At 35.5% G+C, this 20,207-nt stretch overlaps 4 protein-coding genes across 6 annotated transcripts; 3 read left to right on the forward strand and 1 right to left on the reverse strand.

Annotated features, from left to right (window-relative positions):
• Positions 1-457: 457 nt before the first annotated feature.
• On the forward strand, positions 458-3,359 carry LOC118746842 (putative RNA-binding protein Luc7-like 2). Of its 2 annotated transcripts, XM_036480791.1 has the most exons (5): positions 458-1,803; positions 1,915-1,952; positions 2,014-2,160; positions 2,221-2,289; positions 2,343-3,359. In XM_036480791.1, the coding sequence occupies exon 1, from the start codon at positions 585-587 to the stop codon at positions 1,686-1,688; it is 1,104 nt and encodes a 367-aa protein (XP_036336684.1). In that variant the 5' UTR covers positions 458-584; the 3' UTR covers positions 1,689-1,803; positions 1,915-1,952; positions 2,014-2,160; positions 2,221-2,289; positions 2,343-3,359. The 2 variants fall into 2 exon arrangements, with proteins under 2 accessions (XP_036336684.1, XP_036336683.1); XM_036480790.1 differs by having other exon boundaries at positions 2,221-3,359.
• Positions 3,360-7,765: 4,406 nt separating this feature from the next.
• On the forward strand, positions 7,766-8,510 carry LOC118746844 (SOSS complex subunit C homolog). Its single transcript, XM_036480793.1, has 3 exons — positions 7,766-7,904; positions 7,969-8,075; positions 8,135-8,510. The coding sequence occupies exons 1-3, from the start codon at positions 7,871-7,873 to the stop codon at positions 8,321-8,323; spliced, it is 330 nt and encodes a 109-aa protein (XP_036336686.1). The 5' UTR covers positions 7,766-7,870; the 3' UTR covers positions 8,324-8,510.
• LOC118746843 (rRNA N6-adenosine-methyltransferase METTL5-like) lies at positions 8,231-11,206 on the forward strand. The gene is made up of 4 exons (XM_036480792.1): positions 8,231-8,459; positions 9,501-9,632; positions 9,708-9,934; positions 10,305-11,206. Exons 1-4 carry the CDS (start codon positions 8,328-8,330, stop codon positions 10,462-10,464), a joined length of 651 nt encoding a protein of 216 aa, XP_036336685.1. The 5' UTR covers positions 8,231-8,327; the 3' UTR covers positions 10,465-11,206.
• LOC118746839 (probable E3 ubiquitin-protein ligase HERC4) lies at positions 10,842-16,178 on the reverse strand. 2 transcript variants are annotated; one of them, XM_036480781.1, is made up of 16 exons: positions 16,067-16,178; positions 15,649-15,845; positions 15,430-15,592; positions 14,612-14,848; positions 13,979-14,556; positions 13,753-13,910; positions 13,437-13,695; positions 13,049-13,363; positions 12,790-12,963; positions 12,601-12,720; positions 12,399-12,536; positions 11,812-12,272; positions 11,672-11,759; positions 11,473-11,610; positions 11,301-11,414; positions 10,842-11,242 (listed from the first exon to the last, which is right to left on the reverse strand). In XM_036480781.1, exons 2-16 carry the CDS (start codon positions 15,715-15,717, stop codon positions 11,090-11,092), a joined length of 3,165 nt encoding a protein of 1,054 aa, XP_036336674.1. In that variant the 5' UTR covers positions 15,718-15,845; positions 16,067-16,178; the 3' UTR covers positions 10,842-11,089. The 2 variants fall into 2 exon arrangements, with proteins under 2 accessions (XP_036336674.1, XP_036336675.1); XM_036480782.1 differs by lacking the exon at positions 16,067-16,178 and adding an exon at positions 15,910-15,981.
• Between the last annotated feature and the right edge of the window lie 4,029 nt (positions 16,179-20,207).

A 20,207-nucleotide genomic window follows, 5' to 3' on the forward strand; every position in this document is an offset into this window, starting at 1 on the left:
ACAAGATCTGACAAGATGAAGCAAAAGAAAAAAGTAATTTTCTGGCTGACGTTTGTAATTTCGGCGCCATGTTATTTTCTGTGAAAAGTAAACAAAGAATATGAAGACGAAGCATAAAGAAAAAATGTAAGCATTGTTGTGCACATGTTTGTGCTAACCAATTTATTATTTTTGTACTTGTTTTTGCATCCAATCACCGCGCACTTCATTTTAATTACATTTGCACAAAAAGTCACTTAAAAATCACTGAAATAAACCACCGACAAAATACACATAAAGAAAGCAAAACAGAAATAGCAAACTTCAAAATTACGAACATCACACACTTTTTTCTCAATTGTTATTACAAATGGCTGCTTCTCAACCGGTCAGATCTGTTCTAATTGGTTCATGTAGTTTATTGAGTCGTCTATTCCGCTCTTAATACATATGCATGCAAGTTATCGAAATGCTCATAATTTCGTTGTATCGAACATTTAGACACAATTGTATAAGTTTCTTCCCTAGGTAAGGTTATTAAAAACCTACGAAAATAATACTATTTGGCGTTGAAAATATAATTTTAATAGTTAAAAAAATTAAAAATGTCGGCCACGGACCAAATGAGGGCAATGCTCGATCAATTAATGGGCACAACTCGCAATGGAGATGATGAACGCGGAGTTAAATTTTCTGATGCTCGTGTGTGTAAAAGTTTTCTACTTGACTGTTGTCCTCATGATGTACTCGCTTCAACTCGCATGGATCTAGGAGAGTGCCCAAAAGTTCACGATCTGGCATTCAGAGCTGATTATCAGAGTGCTGCGAAGTCTCATGACTTTTATTATGATATAGAAGCTATGGAACATTTGCAGGCTTTCATTGCTGATTGTGACCGTCGTACAGAGTCTGCAAAGCAGCGTCTAAAGGAAACACAGGAGGAACTAACAGCCGAGGTGGCTGAAAAAGCAAATGCAGTACATGCATTGGCAGAAGAAATCGGCAAAAAATTAGCTAAGGCCGAGGCACTCGGTGAAGCAGGAGAAGTTGAAGAAAGTATGTCTTTAATGAAGGAAATAGATGAATTGCGATCTAAGAAAATTAAAGCAGAGCACGAATATCGCACATCAATGCCGGCTTCGACCTATCAACAACAAAAGTTGCGTGTATGTGAGGTATGTTCTGCATATTTAGGTATCCATGATAACGACATACGACTGGCTGACCACTTCGGTGGTAAATTGCACTTGGGTTTCCTTACTATACGTGAGAAATTGGCGGAGCTAGAAAAAACGGCAGGTCCACGTAAAGCAGATCTTAAGCGCAGTGGAAAAATAGATGAACGCAATGACGACAGACAGAGGTCTCGATTTTTTGTTGGTGGTCGAGAGCTAGATCGGCGTTCACGCGTACACCGGTCCAGATCTAGAGATCGCACCCGTCGCAATGAACGTGGAGGTGCAAGTAGTTCTGATGGTAGATCTGAGCGACGATCTGAAAAGGATAAAGAAAGGGAAAAAGATCGTGACCGACGTGATCGTGGAGATCGAGGGGATCGTGGAGATCGAGGGGATCGAGGAGATCGAGGAGATCGTGGAAGCGCAGTTTCGCCTATCAGAGAAGAAAGAAAACGATCAAGATCTCGCTCCCGTGCACAGAAGTACAGTTCTCGCCGAAGGTCTCAGTCACGTGAGCGGCATCGTCGTTAAAAGTGAAGAAGTTGAAAAAATGGAATTTTCTCCGTTGCATTCAATAACACTTTATTCGACCCCAACTACATACATACATATGATTTTAGTGTGTACATGACGATTCCGGTAGCACGTATGTAATTAATTACAAATTTTTTCGTATTTTATTATGTAACTAATCATAAATTCAATTCAATGTTTTCTTTTTGCGATTTCTTGAATAAAATCTCTTTCTCGATTATAGAAACATTTCATATACCTACCACCATTGTTCAGGTTTTGGTATGTAAACACTTATGCTTATTAAATAAAATATTAGTACGAAAATAGTAAACTTATTTAGGTAAACTAGTGACTGACCAGATTTGTAAGCTGAATGGACTATTTCAGAACAAGGTGTTACGAAAGCGCATGGTTTTAAGATTTCAAAACATATCCTTCACAAAAGATTCTAATTAAAAAAGATTTGCTTTGGCACATATTTTTAATGGTATGTAGTAACCTCAAATACACAAAAATTCATAATGTAAAGTGATTTTAACATCATTAGCATTGTCAGCGGCTACCCAATTGCATTTAAACCAAATTCAACATAGTATCCACTTTCCAGGGAATTTGGGTATGTATTTGAAGTAAAACAGTTATTTGAAGATAACTGAGTTTTTTTTGTAGCCCCCATCTTTGAAAAATATTTGTGGTTGGGAATTGAGTTGCCTGGCTTATTGCTATAAATTTTTTTCCACGAATGGATAATGTAAATCATAAAAATTACGATTGGCCCTGGTATGTATTTAAGTATGTATGTACATATGTTCTATCTCTATTCAAGTATAAGTCGAACCTTTTGAATTATCCATATTAATTCGAAATCTATTACTAATTGAAAGTGAGGAAAGTATTGTTGAAACCTTCAATTGGTGCAGATATAACAAATGTAGCTAAAGACAAATGCCAGCTAATTACATAGATATTCAACTTTCATATCGTGGTCATCTATGCAAAAGACTTTATGTGCGTTTTTTAATATTCAGACAGTTTGCTTTGAGATACACTTCTGCCCAAAAACTCAAATAGTCATCCTAAAAAAATACGAGATTTATTACCAGCTGTGAAAGCATTTCCAACGTTAATTGAATAAGTATTTTGCTTCTCCAAAATATCGAATTGCAAATTAGAGTCTTTTGCATTAATGACGACAGCATGTGTCTGATGTACTTTTTTCCAATAATTAGTAATGGCTAGGTGAGTATCCGCCATAGCTGATTGTGGTTACCCATGACGTACCGGCATGTTGCCCAATACGGACATAAAACATCTGAATGAGAGAAGAACTTTCCTTAATAGCGGTCGCTGATTTGTCAAACCTCTGACTGACTGCCTTTCTGCATAATACTGTAGAGTCGTGAATTCACAGAAAATCAAGGTGCAAACCACCAATTGGAGAAGAAGGCCGCTATAGGATCTGTCTAAGCATGTGCTAAATTATACATAGTTACTAGATGAGCTTTGCAACTAAAAGCCAAAAGATAGCGGCTGTCAATCTAAAAATACTACCTAGTTTGTTTGTATGTGTATATATCTTTATGTATGATTTGTATGTATATTACAATTGGAAACCAACCTACAGAAAAAAACTTATAATAATTCTAATAAAATTATTTATTCGGTACATACTGTACCATAAGCGTATCCGTAAATACAGATTGGTGTTTTTTCTAATCAATACCATCGCCAATTAAGTACGTACAAATGAACATTTCTCTGCTCGCTTAACGATAAATTTCCGAGGAAGCGACAACAAAGCGAACAATGAAGAGCACTACCGCGTACCTATATATAGTTTGTAGTAGGGATGTTACGAATATTTGAATTCGAATTCGCTTATGCGAATGATTCACATAATTTTTAACATTCGCATACGCCTCAAATGATGGGAATATATACATGATACCGGTGCATTGGCTATAAGTCAGCCTAACCAGGATGGTTACAATAATTTAGCTTCAGGCGGTAAAATAATGGTGAGCTTTCAACGATTTCTGTCAAAGGTCTCTTAATCCACCTAGCAGGAATTTTATATTCCTCTTGCGAAGGCTGGGGTGTAGAATTTGGAGACATTAAAATTTTGAAATCAATGAAAAGCGAGCCACTCGCGATTTGTGGAAAACTGCTTGAAAATATTTCAGAGCTCCACCGACATCGTGAGCAATTTTTCATGGACAAAAAGCAGCAAAACTACTTTTTCGGAAATATAGGTAATATAATATTTCGAAAAATTGCCAGTGTGAAATATATTACATTCGTAACATCCCTTATATGTAGTTATATACACTAGACGACAAATGAAAGTGTACACCTTGATCTAATATAGTATTCACAACTATTTTCATGAACAATTTTTTGCATTTATTTATAAAAAATATAGTTCGTTCTATAATAGGCGTGTTTTATTTGACCAGAAATTTAAGCTATTTGCTTAATACGATAATTGGTATTCTTATGTCTCGTAAGTAAACCGTATGCGCTAATATCATGAAGCAAACATTCGCACAAAAAAAAATCGAAACAAAAAGATTTGCTTTTGAATTTTTAAATTTTTTTTTTTATTTGCAGTCAAACTGTCAAAATTAGGCCAACATAGGAAATAAGCCAGTTTCGTTTTATTTGACCATGATTTAGCAATTAGCTTGTGATGGTAGAATAAAAAATGCCTAAATTGCTCGATGTTTTGCTCGCCGTTTCACCATGTGCGTACCCTAAGAAAAGTATTAATGGGCGGGATGCGCAAAATATCAAGCATCAAATTCTATTTTTCGATAAAAGGGCCAAGTTCGAATATTATCTTAACACTACGGGTCTTCCCTTAAACTCGTAAAAGCCTCGCAAACCTCGTAAATTTACGAGCCTCGGAAAAGAACTATCAAAACATTTATGGAGCACTATTTACGACCCCTCGTAAAATTACGGTGCAAATTTGATCGAAAACTTCAGTATTGCCGAGGGGCGGAAAATTTAACACTAAAATTTATTACATATATAAATATTGAAAACAAATTAAAAAAAAAAAAATGTGAATAGAAAGAATGAATTTCAACCATTAGCTGTACTAACTTGGGTTTTCTGCTAATTTTCGGAATTTTTAATTGTATTTTAGCCAATAGTGATAGAGACAAGATGGCGGGCTGTTATGGGGAATACTACGAAACCAAAATTGTTTCACAGCCACTATACGCACCTATTTACACATTTTCTTAAAGGGGGCGTTTCCATAAAGGCCTCGCAAACTTACCAAGTTTTACACAGTTTGAGACTTAACGAGTTTAAGAGAATCCCCTAACTGTATTTATAGGCTGTATTAATAGATAACATAAATAATGTGACCTTGGATAGTTTCAAAAAGGATTTAATAGAAATGTGGGACAATATATCAAACGAACTCGACCGTGCCGCCTGCGAAAATCGTCTCAAAAGTTAAAAGCTTTTTTCTTCTTCTTCTTCTTACCACTTCACTGACGAATCTGTCGTAGTTTAAAAAAATGAGTGGCGCCCTTATGTAAGTAGGAATTTAGAATGTAAATTAGGTATCAGACATACTACTGAGCTGCTTTACAAAGTAAGTTACGTAGAATGTAGAGCAGTCGCTCGGAGTAGTTCGGCGCTTGGAAATAACTTCGGCGGCACGTTATTTTGTAACTGACAGCGTAATGCGTCGTCGGAGGTGTTCATTTTGTGCTTTACCGGTCTATTCTGCACGTTACCGAAGATTTTGGGACCGGAAAATTTTATTACCAAAAAATGTTACCACTTCTTGTCACCGCGATTCTAGATACGTTGGTAATGCAGTGAAAATATTCAGCAACTCAGCTATGAATATTTGTGGAAATTCCTGTATTATTCACGGGGCAATATTTTGTTACCAGCTTATGAGATGGTAACCAAATTTACCGGTTACAAGAGAGCACAGAATGCGAAAAAGGTTTAAAAATTGACAAACACTTTAATTACCGGTTATAAAATTTATGTTACCAGTGCAAAATAGACCTGTTACTAGTAGATGACATTGGTCATGATGAGAGATTTTCGCCGCGGGTTATATTAGAGCAAGGTGTACACTTTCATTTGTCGCCTAGTGTATGTATGTATATTTGCTTAGCACGTTAAGGCATGAACGAAAGACACAAGATCACGCCTTAAGGAAAGAAAGAAAAAAGTTATTTTCTAGCTGTTGAAATCTCGACGCCATCTTTGTTGTAGAAGTAAACAACGAAGAGAACAAAAAAAAACGCGTAATTGTTGAACGCATGAATAATCATTTTTATTATGCAAATTCTCCTATAAATCATGTCGTTGTGTTAAATTATTCTTTACCTTATGTGTGCACACGTTGTCACAAGCGAAAATTAAGAAAATTGCAGTAAAAAGCCACCACCAAATTGTAAACAACGAACAAATGTAAACAAACGGCTTATGTCAAAATCGCCCTACTTTTTTCATAAGTGCGATTATAACGGGCCACTCTTCTGCTGTCGTGATCTTGTCTTTTTGGTTCAGCTATGGATTTAAAGGAGTTGCTAGTGGCGAATCAAAAACGGCTTATATATGTGTGGGTGTGTGAGAGTTACGTTCCACATACTACCAATCCACTTTCAGGTGGTTGATACAAAGTCGGCTACAAATTGTATTGTACCCATGAACCATGATTCAATAATACAAGGTTGGATAACCTGGCAGTTGTCTCGCTCCCGCATTCTGCTTTAGCCTGTGTTGCCTTCTTTTTTGATTTGTAGCAACTACTACTAAAATACAAGGGGAAAAATTGTCTTCGTATAAAAAGTTCAACAGGCAACACTGCCGATATTTTCATCGATTGTTTCGTGGGAATTCATTTTCTTATTGGGCAAATTCAAGTAAGTATGGCTAAAAAATAAAAAATAATAGAAATAATTTGAATTACAACAATAATTTACATATTTATTTGCAGGGTATCGGAGTTATTCATAATTTGTGTTCAAAAAGTAGCGTTTTACAACAAGTGCAGCCGCTGCAAGTAAGTTTTGCATGCTAGGATCCCTGTGTGTCCGTCTACGTATGGGTAAATATATTCTCCTGTGAAGACCAGGATCACTTGGGTGTCCGTCCACGTTTGCTGGTGCATGCATTTTTACCACTGCAGCGTTTGGTTGGTCAAGTGCAGCCTTTGCATATTTCCAAGTAAGGGCCGGTTGTTCAATGTCTGATTAGCACAAATCGGAGGTAGAAGCTCCGGTTAGATACAACGACTGCTTTATCGATCACATGTTATATGCATGATGTTGAAATCGTCGATAATGATGTTTAACCGGCAAGTAGTGATAACCAGACATTGAACAACCGGCCCTAAGTATACCACTCCATAAAAGCGAAAGTGGAAATATTAATAAAGATATTTTCTTGTGCTTATTGGGACTGATTGCAGAAAAAAGTACACAACATTACAAAAAATTAACAATTTTTAAAAATCGGAATGTAATTAAATTGCGATATTGAAGACATATATTTAAAGTTTACCCGATATAAAGATTAACAAGACTGATTGGAGAAAAAAGTAAAAAACATTCCGCAAAAATTAGATTTTTAAATAACCAAATGTAATTAAATTGCGATATTGAAGATATAACTTTAAAATGTAACCAATGTAATGATTAGCAAGACTGATTGGAGGAAAAAGTAGAAAACATTACTAAAAAATTTAAATTAAAAAAAAAACCAAATGTAATTCAATTTAAGATATTGAACATGTAATCTTTAAATGCAACAAATATAATAATTTTTAAAAGATTAATTTATATGCATTAAATCAACTGCATCTGTACTATTTGTATAATTCTTCATATAGTCCCTTTGAATAAAGGATTTGTTTGAATTCCATTAATTTTGTTTAATATATACTTATATATATATATATTTAATTTGTATACAAAAACGCATTTCAGCACTACCAGACTACTTACTTTTCCTACTCAAATGCAACCTTACAAGGCAGTCGATTGACACCAATGTCAATATTTAGCCAACCTGGTATTGAATCATGGTGTTAACCCTAAGTAAGTTGCAGCGTAACTTGTTGTATAGTGCGAGTGCCGCTTAAATATTTGTCTTTCCTTTTTATTGAACTTTCTGGTTAAATTCCTTGTATTGATATATATAAAAATCTCGGGTTAATGGCGAATTTTCCTACATTGGGGGCTCAACAAGGTAAAATAAGTTATAAAATATATCGAAGGTATATCTTCATGTACTCAGTTGCAATTTAAAATAGAAACCAACCGAAAAATTCTCGAGGATCTACAGTTGAAGAAGCAACTATTGCAGAAAGGCAACATACCCGGTCTAGGTGCAGGAATATCAACAAATACCCTTTATCAAGTATGTAACTATGTAGCTCGCAACATACAAATATGAAATGAATACTAAATCGATTATAGATACCTGCAAGTCAACTTTTGCAATCCTCGGACTTTTCTCAAAGTAGTGGATTAGCAAACGCACCACGCTCGGTGTTTAATGCAACAACATCCACTACATTAGGATTCTTTGTATCACAAGATTCTTATTACGGAAACACTTTTATACCTGTTTTACCCCGCCTTGATCCTGCGCCACCAATGAACTAGAACTATGGCGTGCATAAAGTTGAAAAAACTGGAGGAGTACTTAAATGGTTTGGATAGTTTTGAAAAACCGAAAATAAAATTAGAACAGTACATTACTCCCCCGCATATAGCAAGTTGTGTGCTCTACAACATACAGGTCTAGCAGTAAAGATGAACAATTCATAAAATATAAGTAAGGACACAACCATTGCGTTTGTTTGGCTACTTAATCTCGTTTCGTTGCTGCTTCCATTTGTTTCGACTCGGTAATACGGATGACAACCGAACTTCAGTTGCGTTGCCAGTGGCTGAAATGGTATCACATATGGCAACTAAATGCTGGTAAATGAGTTGCTAACTGAATTTTTGTGGTTGTCGCAGAAGTTTTTATGGTTTCAACTGTTTCTGCAGGTTATTCACACTAGATTTTCTTGGTTCCTGATACTTCAAGATTCTATTCAGAGCTATCACAGAATTCATCGTATCTTCGTTTTTCGTGAAATCTACGAAAGTTCTATCACAGAATCCGAATGGCTACGAATGTAGGTATGAAACGAGGAAGTAATGGTTTAGCGCCTGCTGGGGCAGCATAAATGTCTATTGTTTCATTTGCCTTAGCTAATTTTGAATCAGCATTGGAAGCTGGCAACGATATTTTCGAGTTCACTCGCATTCAGTGATAGCAACTTTTTCATATTCGTAGCAGGCATTCGAATTCGAAGATCTACGATAGATTCCTTATCATCTTCAAATTTATAGGACTTTACTATCTTTGCTATTCATTACAGATTTTTATTTATGATCTAGCTTTGCTGAGAACCAGCCAACAAAATCAATCCAGAAGAAAAAAAAAATCAATGCTCTGCCCATGGCAACCCAACTGAAGTGTCGTTGCTATCCGTAATCGACCCATACAATTCCATTTGAAACTACAGACACCTCAACATGATTTAATAATATCAATGTAACACACTTTCCTTTGTTTCCCCAATTATATATTAACCAAAAATGTGTTGGTCTGTATAAAATGCCCTTTGTTTTTAAGGATTGTGGATAATAACTATTATTTGCTATTGCCCATATGTGAATGAATTTAAATACATCGATGAATGTTGTGGTTGTGTGCCTTACTAACATGTTTGTAATAAATTAAAATATGTAATAACTTTTAATGATGTCGGCAATGCTCATATTTCAGACATTATACGGTGATATCGAAGGAAAATATGTTGCTGACTTGGGCTGTGGTTCTGGTATGTTGAGTATCGGCTCTTTTCTGCTCGGCGCTGGTATGACCGTAGGTTTTGAAATCGATGATGATGCCTTAAATGTAAATAGCATTTGTTATATGCATATTAACTCGTAATTGAGTAACAACTTTGTTTTTCCTAAATTTTTTTTAAAGATATTTCGTGAAAATGTAACAGATATGGAACTACCGAACTTAGATTGCGTTTTATGTGACGTATTGACATTGCCTAACAGTAAGAAATGGGAAAATGCTTTTGATACGATTGTTACCAATCCACCTTTTGGTACTAAAAATAACAGTGGTATCGATATGTGTTTTGTTCAGACTGGCATAACTCTAGCATCAGGAGCAGTTTATTCATTTCACAAAAGCTCAACACGGTATAGTAAAATGTTGCTTTAAGATAATACATTTAATTGTACATTCGCTGAATGAAAGCTATAAGGTCAAGAATTAAACGGCAACTTACAAATTTTAAAGTGCTCTGAACTTTATAGAGGATATTAAATTTTTCACAATACATATGAGGTTCAGATTTTGAAAGTTTTTTTTTTTATGATGTACATACAGTGCCGGACAAAAGTATTGGCACAGAGAATTTTTCGCAATGTACGCAAAGTTTTTTATTCTAATATATAATATGTGGCAACACTTTTGTCCGGAACTGTATGTAATTTTCTCTATTTGCCTATGCATTTTTCAGCAATGTACAAATATCGTCTATAATTTTATATTTTTCGATTCCACTAGCGACTACATACAAAAAAAGGTTAAGGACTGGCATGTCAAGGGCAATGTGGTGGCGGAGCTCAAATATAATATTGACACCAGCTATTCATTTCACAAAAGCAAGAGCGTTGATATCAATGTAGACTTCTGGAGATTTGATGTGTCTGAGAAAAATGTCTAATACGACTACTACATACGTCACCTTAAAAGTATACAATATTCTTAGTTTTTTATTTCAAATACTAGAAAATGTTTATACATAATATGCATGTTTATATGTTTAGTTCAAACTATAACACTTTCCGAACACTCGCTATTCCTCCATAACAACTTACAGCATTTTTCTAAAGCATTTATAAAAATGTAAAAAATATTTTACCGTTAAATGTAAAATATGTAGTGATATTGATAATAACAATTTTTATATTGTTTTTATACTAAGAATAGTGATTTGTAAGGACGTTGTTATTGTTTTATAAGCATAAGCCATTATACAGGTACAAGCTAGTATATATGATAACCAAAATATGCACATAAATGTATGTAAATAAGCTTTCATTTAACGCGAAACTTTCAATACATTTTATTATTTGCAAATATTATGTTCATAAATACATATGCTTACACATGCAAACAGTTTCATTAAAAATTTTGGATCAAACAATAAAAATTTTCTATCAATATTCAAAACAACCTATCGCCTCAACGAAAACAAATTCATGTATACCCTTATAGGAATTTTTTGTCTGGCGAAAATAATGAATTATTCTTAATGTAATTTTTAATTTGAAATTTGTATTTATAAGTCATACTAAGCTAAAACCCTGAGTTTGTTGAATGGCCTGAAGTAACTTATATTTCAAACGTTCTTTTGTATTGTAGCGAGGCAAATCTAATAAATTGAAACACGTATGAGCTACAGGGAGAAATCGGTCGTCATTTGTTGGTTGTATACAAATCTAAAAATACAGAATTTGAAACATTGGCCAAAGAAAAGTAAAACGGGAGTTAATTTACTTTAATGGCCTTCATTCCCTGAATGGGTATACGGTCACTTCCTGTCAAATATAAAAGAAACTTTTTCTTTTCACTTTCCGGTAAGTCATGGAAGACCTCCCAAAACCATCTTATCTGTTAACATTAAAAAGGTATATATAAAAAACGTATAAAAAAAAATCAGTTGACCAACCGTCTGATCGCCGGAATTGTAACCATTTTTGTATTCACATTGTAGCTCCAGCGCTTGCCAGTCATATTCTTCGTTGCCAACAACCACAGCCATCAATTCATCGGGTTTGAATATTTGCAGTACACGTCCCCAGCATACCTTTAAGATTAAAAATTCGTTATTTAAATTACTTAGATATAAATTGCCTAAAGATTATTGCCTTCATAAATCCTTTACGAAACGCGGTAAACTGGTTCTCCACTGCCTTGTTGAAAATAAAGTCAACATATAAGTCTACAAACTCTTTTCTGTAAAAATGTCTGTTGAGCGTGTGTTTAGTTAAAAATTCCACCGACTTACTTATTCTCCAAAGTAACAGCTGTTTGGCTACCATTAGGTTTTAGCTCCTCGGTTATCGCTTCACCAAAGATATCACGGGATATTTCAAAGTTTAAGTTGAAAACCTCTTCGAAATCAATTTGATTGTAATTCAAAATGGATTCCATAGAATTGGCTAATGCAGGTGAAATGTCGCGCAAATCACTAATATCAACAGGTTCATCAAGTAACTTTTTATAAAGCGCCAATGGGAATGGTAAATTTATTATAATAAAATTGTATATCGCTAGGCCACATATCACTCCAATCAAGAAATACATATCCTCTGTTTCAAATGTAACATCAGCAAACCAAAGTGTACGTGAGTCTTCAAATTCTTTGAACATGCCGTATTTCGGATCCAAAAGGTCTCTTAATAACAACATGAAGAACTCTTTTCGAACACCACCAGCGTCTTCGGCCTCTTCTCCATGAAATTTGATCTGTACAAAAGGAGAACATAAAAAGTTTTCCTTTTATTTCGAAAATTGCGTGTGTAAAATTTCAAACAATGCACTCTCTGATACTTATTTCGATGCAACATCAACTTATTAGTTGCTAATACATACTTTCAGTGGCTTTTTCAAGTCGCTTTGACTATATTGCATTATTTCCCGCAAAGTGTCCTGCACTAAATTCTCGCGAGAAACATTTAAAACAATGAACTGTGAAATAGGCGTTCCAAATGTTAACAGCGAAAGTATTCCCTGAAAAAAATATAGGAAAAATAACAAATGCCAAAGCATTTATTGCAAAAAATTAAAAAAATACCGAATTGGCGGCGTTTTGCATTGCCGCATGCATCTGGATAGCTTGATCTGTCTGGAGCAGCGTTGTTTTAGCTGATGCATTGAACAAAAACGGATAATTACATATATTGAAAGTATCGGGCTGCAAAGGAAAAAATTAAAAATTAATTCCACAAGATTTCAATGTAGTGTTGTTTGTGCATTTATTTACATTCTTCTCAAAGAGCCAATGTATGTAATCTTGTTGAATGTCAACATAATCGGTCAGTTCTGGCCAGTGGAAAATGTCATAATCTATTTTTTCAGCACGCTCTTTATGATTAATGCGATGAAGCACAACCAGCAAATTTAAAGCTGCTGACAAGTTGGAATTGTAAGTAACGAGCTGTATACAAATTATAAACACAAGTAAAAAGTCGCATTAGAAAATGAAAAAGTGGAAGATTTCTTTTGCTTTTACTGATTATTACCTTCTTTTCAAAGTGACCTCTGGAGTTTGCAGCTATTTTAAAACTGATAATGTGAGCAACTACATTTTTGTAGCTCGACACCAAATTTTCAAACCATTCAATAGGCGTTTGGGCCCACCACATAATAACAATTTTCCTAGGTATCTCCTTAAGTCGAAGTACAGCATTGCTAAAGGGCGTATGAAGATTTTCATAATTTTTAGAATTAACAAATTCATGATATAAAGGCAAAATTAAATAAAGTCTTAAAGTTTCTACGTCCGCCGGCGATGGCATGAGGGATGTAATTATTTCATTTGTAATTTTGTCCCAAATCTATAAGGTAATCAACAAAAAAAAAATATATATTATAAGTAATATTAATAGGCTTAGTACAACGTGTACCCACTATTTGTTTAAGGCTTTCGTGTTCTACTTTACGTATGTAGTCAAATGTTTGTTTAACTTCTACTAAGTCAACCCCAGGTTGCTTCGAGGTGCAACAAAAATGCTTATCTCCAAGCAAAAAGGATCCATTAAGGCAAGCTTGACTTTTAAAAATCACTTCTACGGTTGTTAATAGGTCCAAGTCGATTGATGAATCCTTCTCAACCATTGCACATTGCTTGGCTAATTCACTAGTTATACACATGATTTGAGTTTTAGGCCTGTAAATAAAAGCTCTATGCAGTTAACTCGCTCTCTGTTATCTTTAAATCACATACTCGTAAATGCGACAATCGAAGGCAAGTATATTGTCAATGAATTGAGAGGTAGTTACAAATGAATGATTGCCCCCACAAAAAATTTGCCGTATTACAAAACCCATGTCTGGATTATCTTTGGTCTCAGTATTCAGTAGTTTGGAACCGCTGGGAGATACCTGAAAGATACGATTTCATAAACTTTACATCGATATTAACAAAAACAAAAAAAAGGGATATAACATACCCAAGGTCCAACCATGACTTGTGGCAGCGAACAGCTATTCACTTTGCGTGTACCGAATTGTCCAAAACAACCTAATCCAAAACCGTACACCCTACCACGAGATGGCACTAAAGCAAGCGTATGTTGGGCTCCGCATGAAATTTGGGTAACTGTACTACCCATTAACTCAGTTACTTTTCTTGGCAATACTTCATTCATGTTGCCGCCATGTCCCAGCTGACCGTATGAACCTTTGCCACATGTGAAAACACCACCATCGTTGGTTAAAAATACAGAATATTGTTCACCACAGGCTATATAGCGCACACGCAGGCTACGAATTGTTCTCAATTGTGTTGGAAAATGTCGATGTGTAGTGTCGTTTAGTCCTAATTGTCCGCTATTATTGCGTCCCCAGCCAAATACAGCACCAGATTTTGAGATAATGAAAGAATGATTGCCCCCGCATGCAATAAAAGCAATAGGTATTCCCAGCAATGAGTTTACTATACGAGGAGACGTGGCGTGAGCCAATTCACTTGGCGGTGATACTCCTAATTGGCCATAGATGTTTGAACCCCAAGAGTATAAAGCGCCACCTGTAGATACAATTTCATTTATAGCATTTTGACAATTATAGGTTTGTATACTTACAATTAGTTAATGCAAGACTGTGATTATAACCACTTGCTATTTGTATAACAGTTTGAGTAGCAAGTTTTTTGATCATTTTCGGGGAAGGCACAACATCTAATCCATCTTGTTGTGCCAGTTGCCCATAGTCGTTATGACCCCAACTGTAAAGCTGGCCCCATTCACTGAGCGCTAATGAATGCCTAGCGCCACCACTTATTTCCGTGATAACAGTATTACCGAGATCATTTATAAGCTCTGAAATGTGTTAAAAATCGTAAGTTTACTAAAGAATGAAGATAATGACGATGCAAATATTTATTTATCGTTGTGGTTTTGCATATCGTTGTTTAAAGTACAAAACCGTGTAACTGAAATTTTTTGCCAAAAATTGGATTTGCTCACCGAAGCTCTTGGCTTAACCCTTATCCATTTGTCCTAAACTATATACCAGCCAGAAATGCTATTACTTTATAAAAGAGAGAACAATTTTGAAATATGAGTGTTTTTACTCTCTACAAAATAATTTATGCAACGTCACGTACGTGGTTTTGCATTATCTTTATGCGGTTTTGCATTATGTTAAAACGCGGTTTTGTACTTTAAACGACGATATGCTTGTTGATAAAGTGTTTTAACGAAAAACATGCCACTGTTAAGAAATTTTAAAATGATATATTTCAGGTTCACTATAGCCAATAGGGAAAGCAATTAAAGCGTTACTTGATCGAGTAACCAAGTGCTGAAACGTTTATAGTGCTGACAATGCTACAAGTTGGTGTACAAGAATTTCATGGGAAAAATAATCATATAGTCTTATATTTAGTGTATTCACATACGTGGCCGCTTAGTCATCTGTTGGTGACCCAATTGACCAAAATCATTACATCCGCATGAGTATACTTTTCCGTCTGAAGTCAAAAATAAAGTATGCTCGAGGCCGCATCCTATGCTGATTACAGAGTGTTCTGGTTTCCAGGGTATTTCTCGGGGTTCCAAAATCTAAGCGGAACGTGTGTCACTATTAATTTGTATCAAACTCTTAATAACCAATTAACCTCTTCTTCCTCAATGCCGCCCAGTCCAAGTTCGCCATGTTCTGTGTTGCCCCAGCCAAATATGGACATGATTGTATTGTCGATTTCTCCTTCGCGCAATGAACTATGCTTTCTTCGAGAACGCTGCTAACATTTTCCAACTATCTGGTTTTATTTTATGTTTTACAGCTATATATTTCTCACCGTTGCCTCTTGATCTGAAAGAAATATATGTAGGTCAATACAAATTTTTCTTCATTTATTAACGGCTAATTAACATACTATTTTTAAATACATATGTGTGTGGACTCAAAAGTTAACAAAATATTTGGGGAATCAATAGTATGCAAGGCAATTATCCACGGATTAAACAATTTTGTATGACATGGCGATTATTATTTCATTGCACGTTAATATGCATATATATAAATCTACATACCTTAAAAGTTTAATAAAACCTGTAATTTAAATCTCTGATTTATTAATTACACGAAAAAAGAAAAAAAAGATTTACGAAGCACTAAAGTGACTTTTATATTTTTCCATCTGTTTCTAAGAATTTTGAAATGAAAACAAAACTACAAGAATGTGACAGCTCAGAAAAAATGGAAATAAATGTTTGGCAGCACTGCAGAGTTGCATCACTGAATTAAAATAGGTCTATTCGAAGAGAGAAAATATCCCAAGTACGCGGGAATTTATTGTACTGCAATTTGGTTGTTGTTGTTGTTGTTGTTGTTGTAGCAGCATACAAATTCCCCAAAGACTTTTTGGGGAGTGTTGCTGGAGTGACAGTCCTTGGCCAGATATAAATCTGGGTCGTTCCGGTTACGTAGCCCCGACTGTCTGTTCGAAGAGAGAAAATATCCCAAGTACGCGGGAATTTATTGTACTGCAATTTGGTCATCACGAGCGCTTATTTAACAACCCAGCGACACGAACCGAGAGATTTTTGATAAATCCGTCAAGAGTTCGAGGATAATCGTAGCAATATGTACAATAGCATGAAACTGAAAATATGAACAGAATATAAATTAAAGGTTTGCCTAAAAATTTCTTCAGCAGGAATTAGCAACTTCCCCTTCCCACACATTCTGACTAATCCACTTTTAATAAATATTTAATTAGGGCCAATTTCAAATGAATATTTAAACGGCACTTAAGTTTAATTGTGGATTTTTGTTTAAATGCCATATAGCTTTCGTTGGGTTACAGATCGACTTTGTTTAAATATGTCTAACAATTGGCAGCACTGCTGCTTGTTCCTTGAAATTGTTGTTGCATTTGCTTGTTTGTTTACATTTTGTGCTGAACAGCTGATTGATTTGTGTTGGGATTTGGTGGGATTGATCTTGGTTGCTTGGTACAGACACAGGGTTGCATATATATTTAAATAGCCAATATTGGTCATTTAAGTGCAGCTTAAATATATGATCTTAAAATGAATTGATGAAGTTAATCGACAATCTCTACCTTAATAGGCCATCTGAAATTGGGCTTTACTAATGCAAGGCTATATTACTAAATTTGTATCTCTTTTGTCGGTTTTCTTTTTCATTTCGCTATATATAAATGCGATGAAAAAATGTTTAAATAAATTATTGGGTATTATTATTGGGAATCTCCTGTAGATAAACAGAGTTTTGGGGTAAAAATATTGGTTTTTAACTATTCTATACTATTTCTACGAAAAGTGGTTTTTTCCCCATATAAAATACATGGAAAACTTTAGGCGCTTTGAGCGACCTCTAAATATTTTTTGATTTCAAAATAAAAAAATAAGGGTATACTTTTTTTTCGGTATAGAACAATGCTAGGGGGTGAGAGCATAAAAATTCCGACTTTACTTTTTCAAATGCATTTTTGGACCACCCTAATGCACATACATATGTACATATGTGCGGATGCATGTATGAAAATATCTATGTACATATTACATAGGTATGTATGTATGTAAGTATATAGCATTTTTGTCTCTTGACTTAACGTAAGTAACATGCGCCATCATTTTTCTAAGTATCCTACTTACCAGACGCTAAAGCCGATTATCTTATCCTTTGCCCAGTATTTATCCTCTCGACACCAGATCTTTGACATCAAACATGCCTCCGAGCCCCGTTAAATATTGTCATTTGCCGTTATTAGCAATCATACATACATACATACAAACATAAGTGGCAGCTAGTGCCACGCAGTTCAACATAAAATGATTTTACGGTATGAGTTGGTAAGCTTAAATGACTTGAGGAACTGGTACGTTTTTTTCACTTTCGTAGACTTCGGATATCTAAAAATAATAGTAGTTGTTTGTTGTTTTATAGTATGTGTCATTAACTTACGCTATGGGAAATTATGATGTGTTTATGACATTTAATTAACCACAGATTCTATCGTGTGGAAGTAAAAAGTAAAAATACCTAACTAAATAATTTTCTCTCACGTTGTACAAAAATCACACTCTATAAGTTACTCATCATGTGGCATGGACAGTGAATACATCTGATGAAGCGGCTCTTGGAGTTTACGAGAGAAAGATTTTGTGAAAGATTTATAGGCCTTTTGCCAGTTTTCGGACTTAAGTACTCCAACTCTGGCGATAACGTTTCCAAGAGTCCCTTTCCTCGCCTCCTGGTTATCGCCTAGCGATCGCTGTGCTGACATGAGGCCCGCCTGTCTAAGAGTGTACTACATGTTATCAAATGGTACCCCCATATCGCTTTTTATCCGGCGATAACGTTTCAAGAGTCCCTATCCTAGCCGGTTCATCAGCCAGACAGTTCCCCGCTATGTCGCTGTGACCCGAACCCTATATGAGCCTAATACAGAACTATTCCGATGCAATAAAGAGAGCAGATATTGCTTAAGCAAATTAGAGCGCACCTTCAACGCACTTAAGGCCCTGATATCCGCTGGGCTATCAGAATAGATGCTCACCTCGCTGACTGTCATCGCGCTCCTGGGCAGTGACTCTACCGCCTCATTCATAGCAACTACTGAAATACACTGCAGCAGTCGAGAAGCCTGCTTCCTCCCTGCCGAAGTTCCGCCCCGCCAAATCCTCCCTTGAAGGAAAGTGGGTAGAGGGGAAGCTACTTGAAGCCATTTCGCTGGCGCAGTAATCCATGTGATCAGGCATGAAATCGAAGCTCCCTACAACTCCAGAGTGTCCAGTCCGTAAGCTGGTTTTCCCGGCGACGCGGCCGACAGCCACTACGTTCAGCATTACGTTATGTACCAATATGGCAGTGGTCCGCAGTGTCTCAATAATACCAATTAAAACATTCCGTTGTTCGTGCTTCAGCTGCTTAGCTAGTGTAGCCTTTGTAAGTGAGTTTCACCAGAGTAGGGCGCCATAAAACATAAAAGGCTTGACTACGATCTCGTAGAGCCAATAGACAACTTGGGGCGAAAGAGCCCATCTCATTCCAATAGCTCCCCTACAGCAGTATAAGGCCACTAATGGCTTTCTTGCCCTTTGCTCGATGCTTGGCCTGCACGAGAAATTCCTGTTAAGGATCAAGCCTAAGTACTTGACCTTGTCAGTTTTACAGAAGCAAGCTCGAAGGTCTAAATCAATTGCACTTTTTTTATTCTTATTATCCAAAACAACCAACGCTATACATATGTATGTATGTATGTATGTATGTATGTATAACGCATAAATTTGTTTAACAATGAAACAACGATTCGGAATTTTTGCCTCAAAGGTAAAGGGAACTTTCTATTTGTGCACGCTTAAACACAAACACACACATATGTATGTACATTTATACGTAATCTCGAATTGTTATTTTCTTACGCTGCATCTAATTTTCACCAGTCTTGCCAAGATTCCATTTGTCAAATGGAAATGTTATTACAATTACAATGAAATAACAATTAAATTTTCTAATCAACTTAAATTAGTATGTATCAAAATATCACCGAGAATTGTTAATGTCATTCAAAGGCAAAACCAAAAAAAGGAAAAACGTTTTGAAACTGCTGTTGTGTCAGGGTGACATGTCGTATGAGTGTTATCCCACTCTCCTTCGTTTAGTAAACACGCCCTAGGGTTTCTTCGCTTTTTGTTATTATTTTTTGTGTGTAAATATTTTCCTGTACATATGTATGTATGTGTGCATGTCACACATGTCCTTCGCCCTTAATGTGTATGCTGCTTTGTTTGAAAGTTGCAAAATATAATTAAGGCCTCAAGCGGGAAATTGTTTAAAATTGCATTTATTTATGTATGATTACGTAACAGATATATACATACGTATGCACATACATATACCTATGTATGTATGTGTGTATGCAATTATGTACGTCGTGTCTTGGTTGCCACTTAAATAATGAAAAAGAGCATACAAAAAAATACAGCAAATAATAATGAATGTGTGGTGTACTTAGTTAGGTCGTGAAGTGACATAAATTAAAAAATAAAATCAAAATTTGCGCAAATAACGAACTGCACAGTGATACAAAAAATAATGAAGTAGCAATACCTGGGAAGTGATGACGTTTTTCTTGCAGGTCTTGCTGTGTAAAGCAAGAATCGTCATATGACATTTTTCAAACGCCACCAAAATTTAGACATA

The sequence above is a fragment of the Rhagoletis pomonella genome, unplaced genomic scaffold (genome assembly GCF_013731165.1).
Source record: "Rhagoletis pomonella isolate Grant_MI unplaced genomic scaffold, Rhpom_1.0 Rhpom_scaffold_00011, whole genome shotgun sequence".
NCBI classification, from domain to species: Eukaryota; Metazoa; Arthropoda; class Insecta; order Diptera; family Tephritidae; genus Rhagoletis; species Rhagoletis pomonella.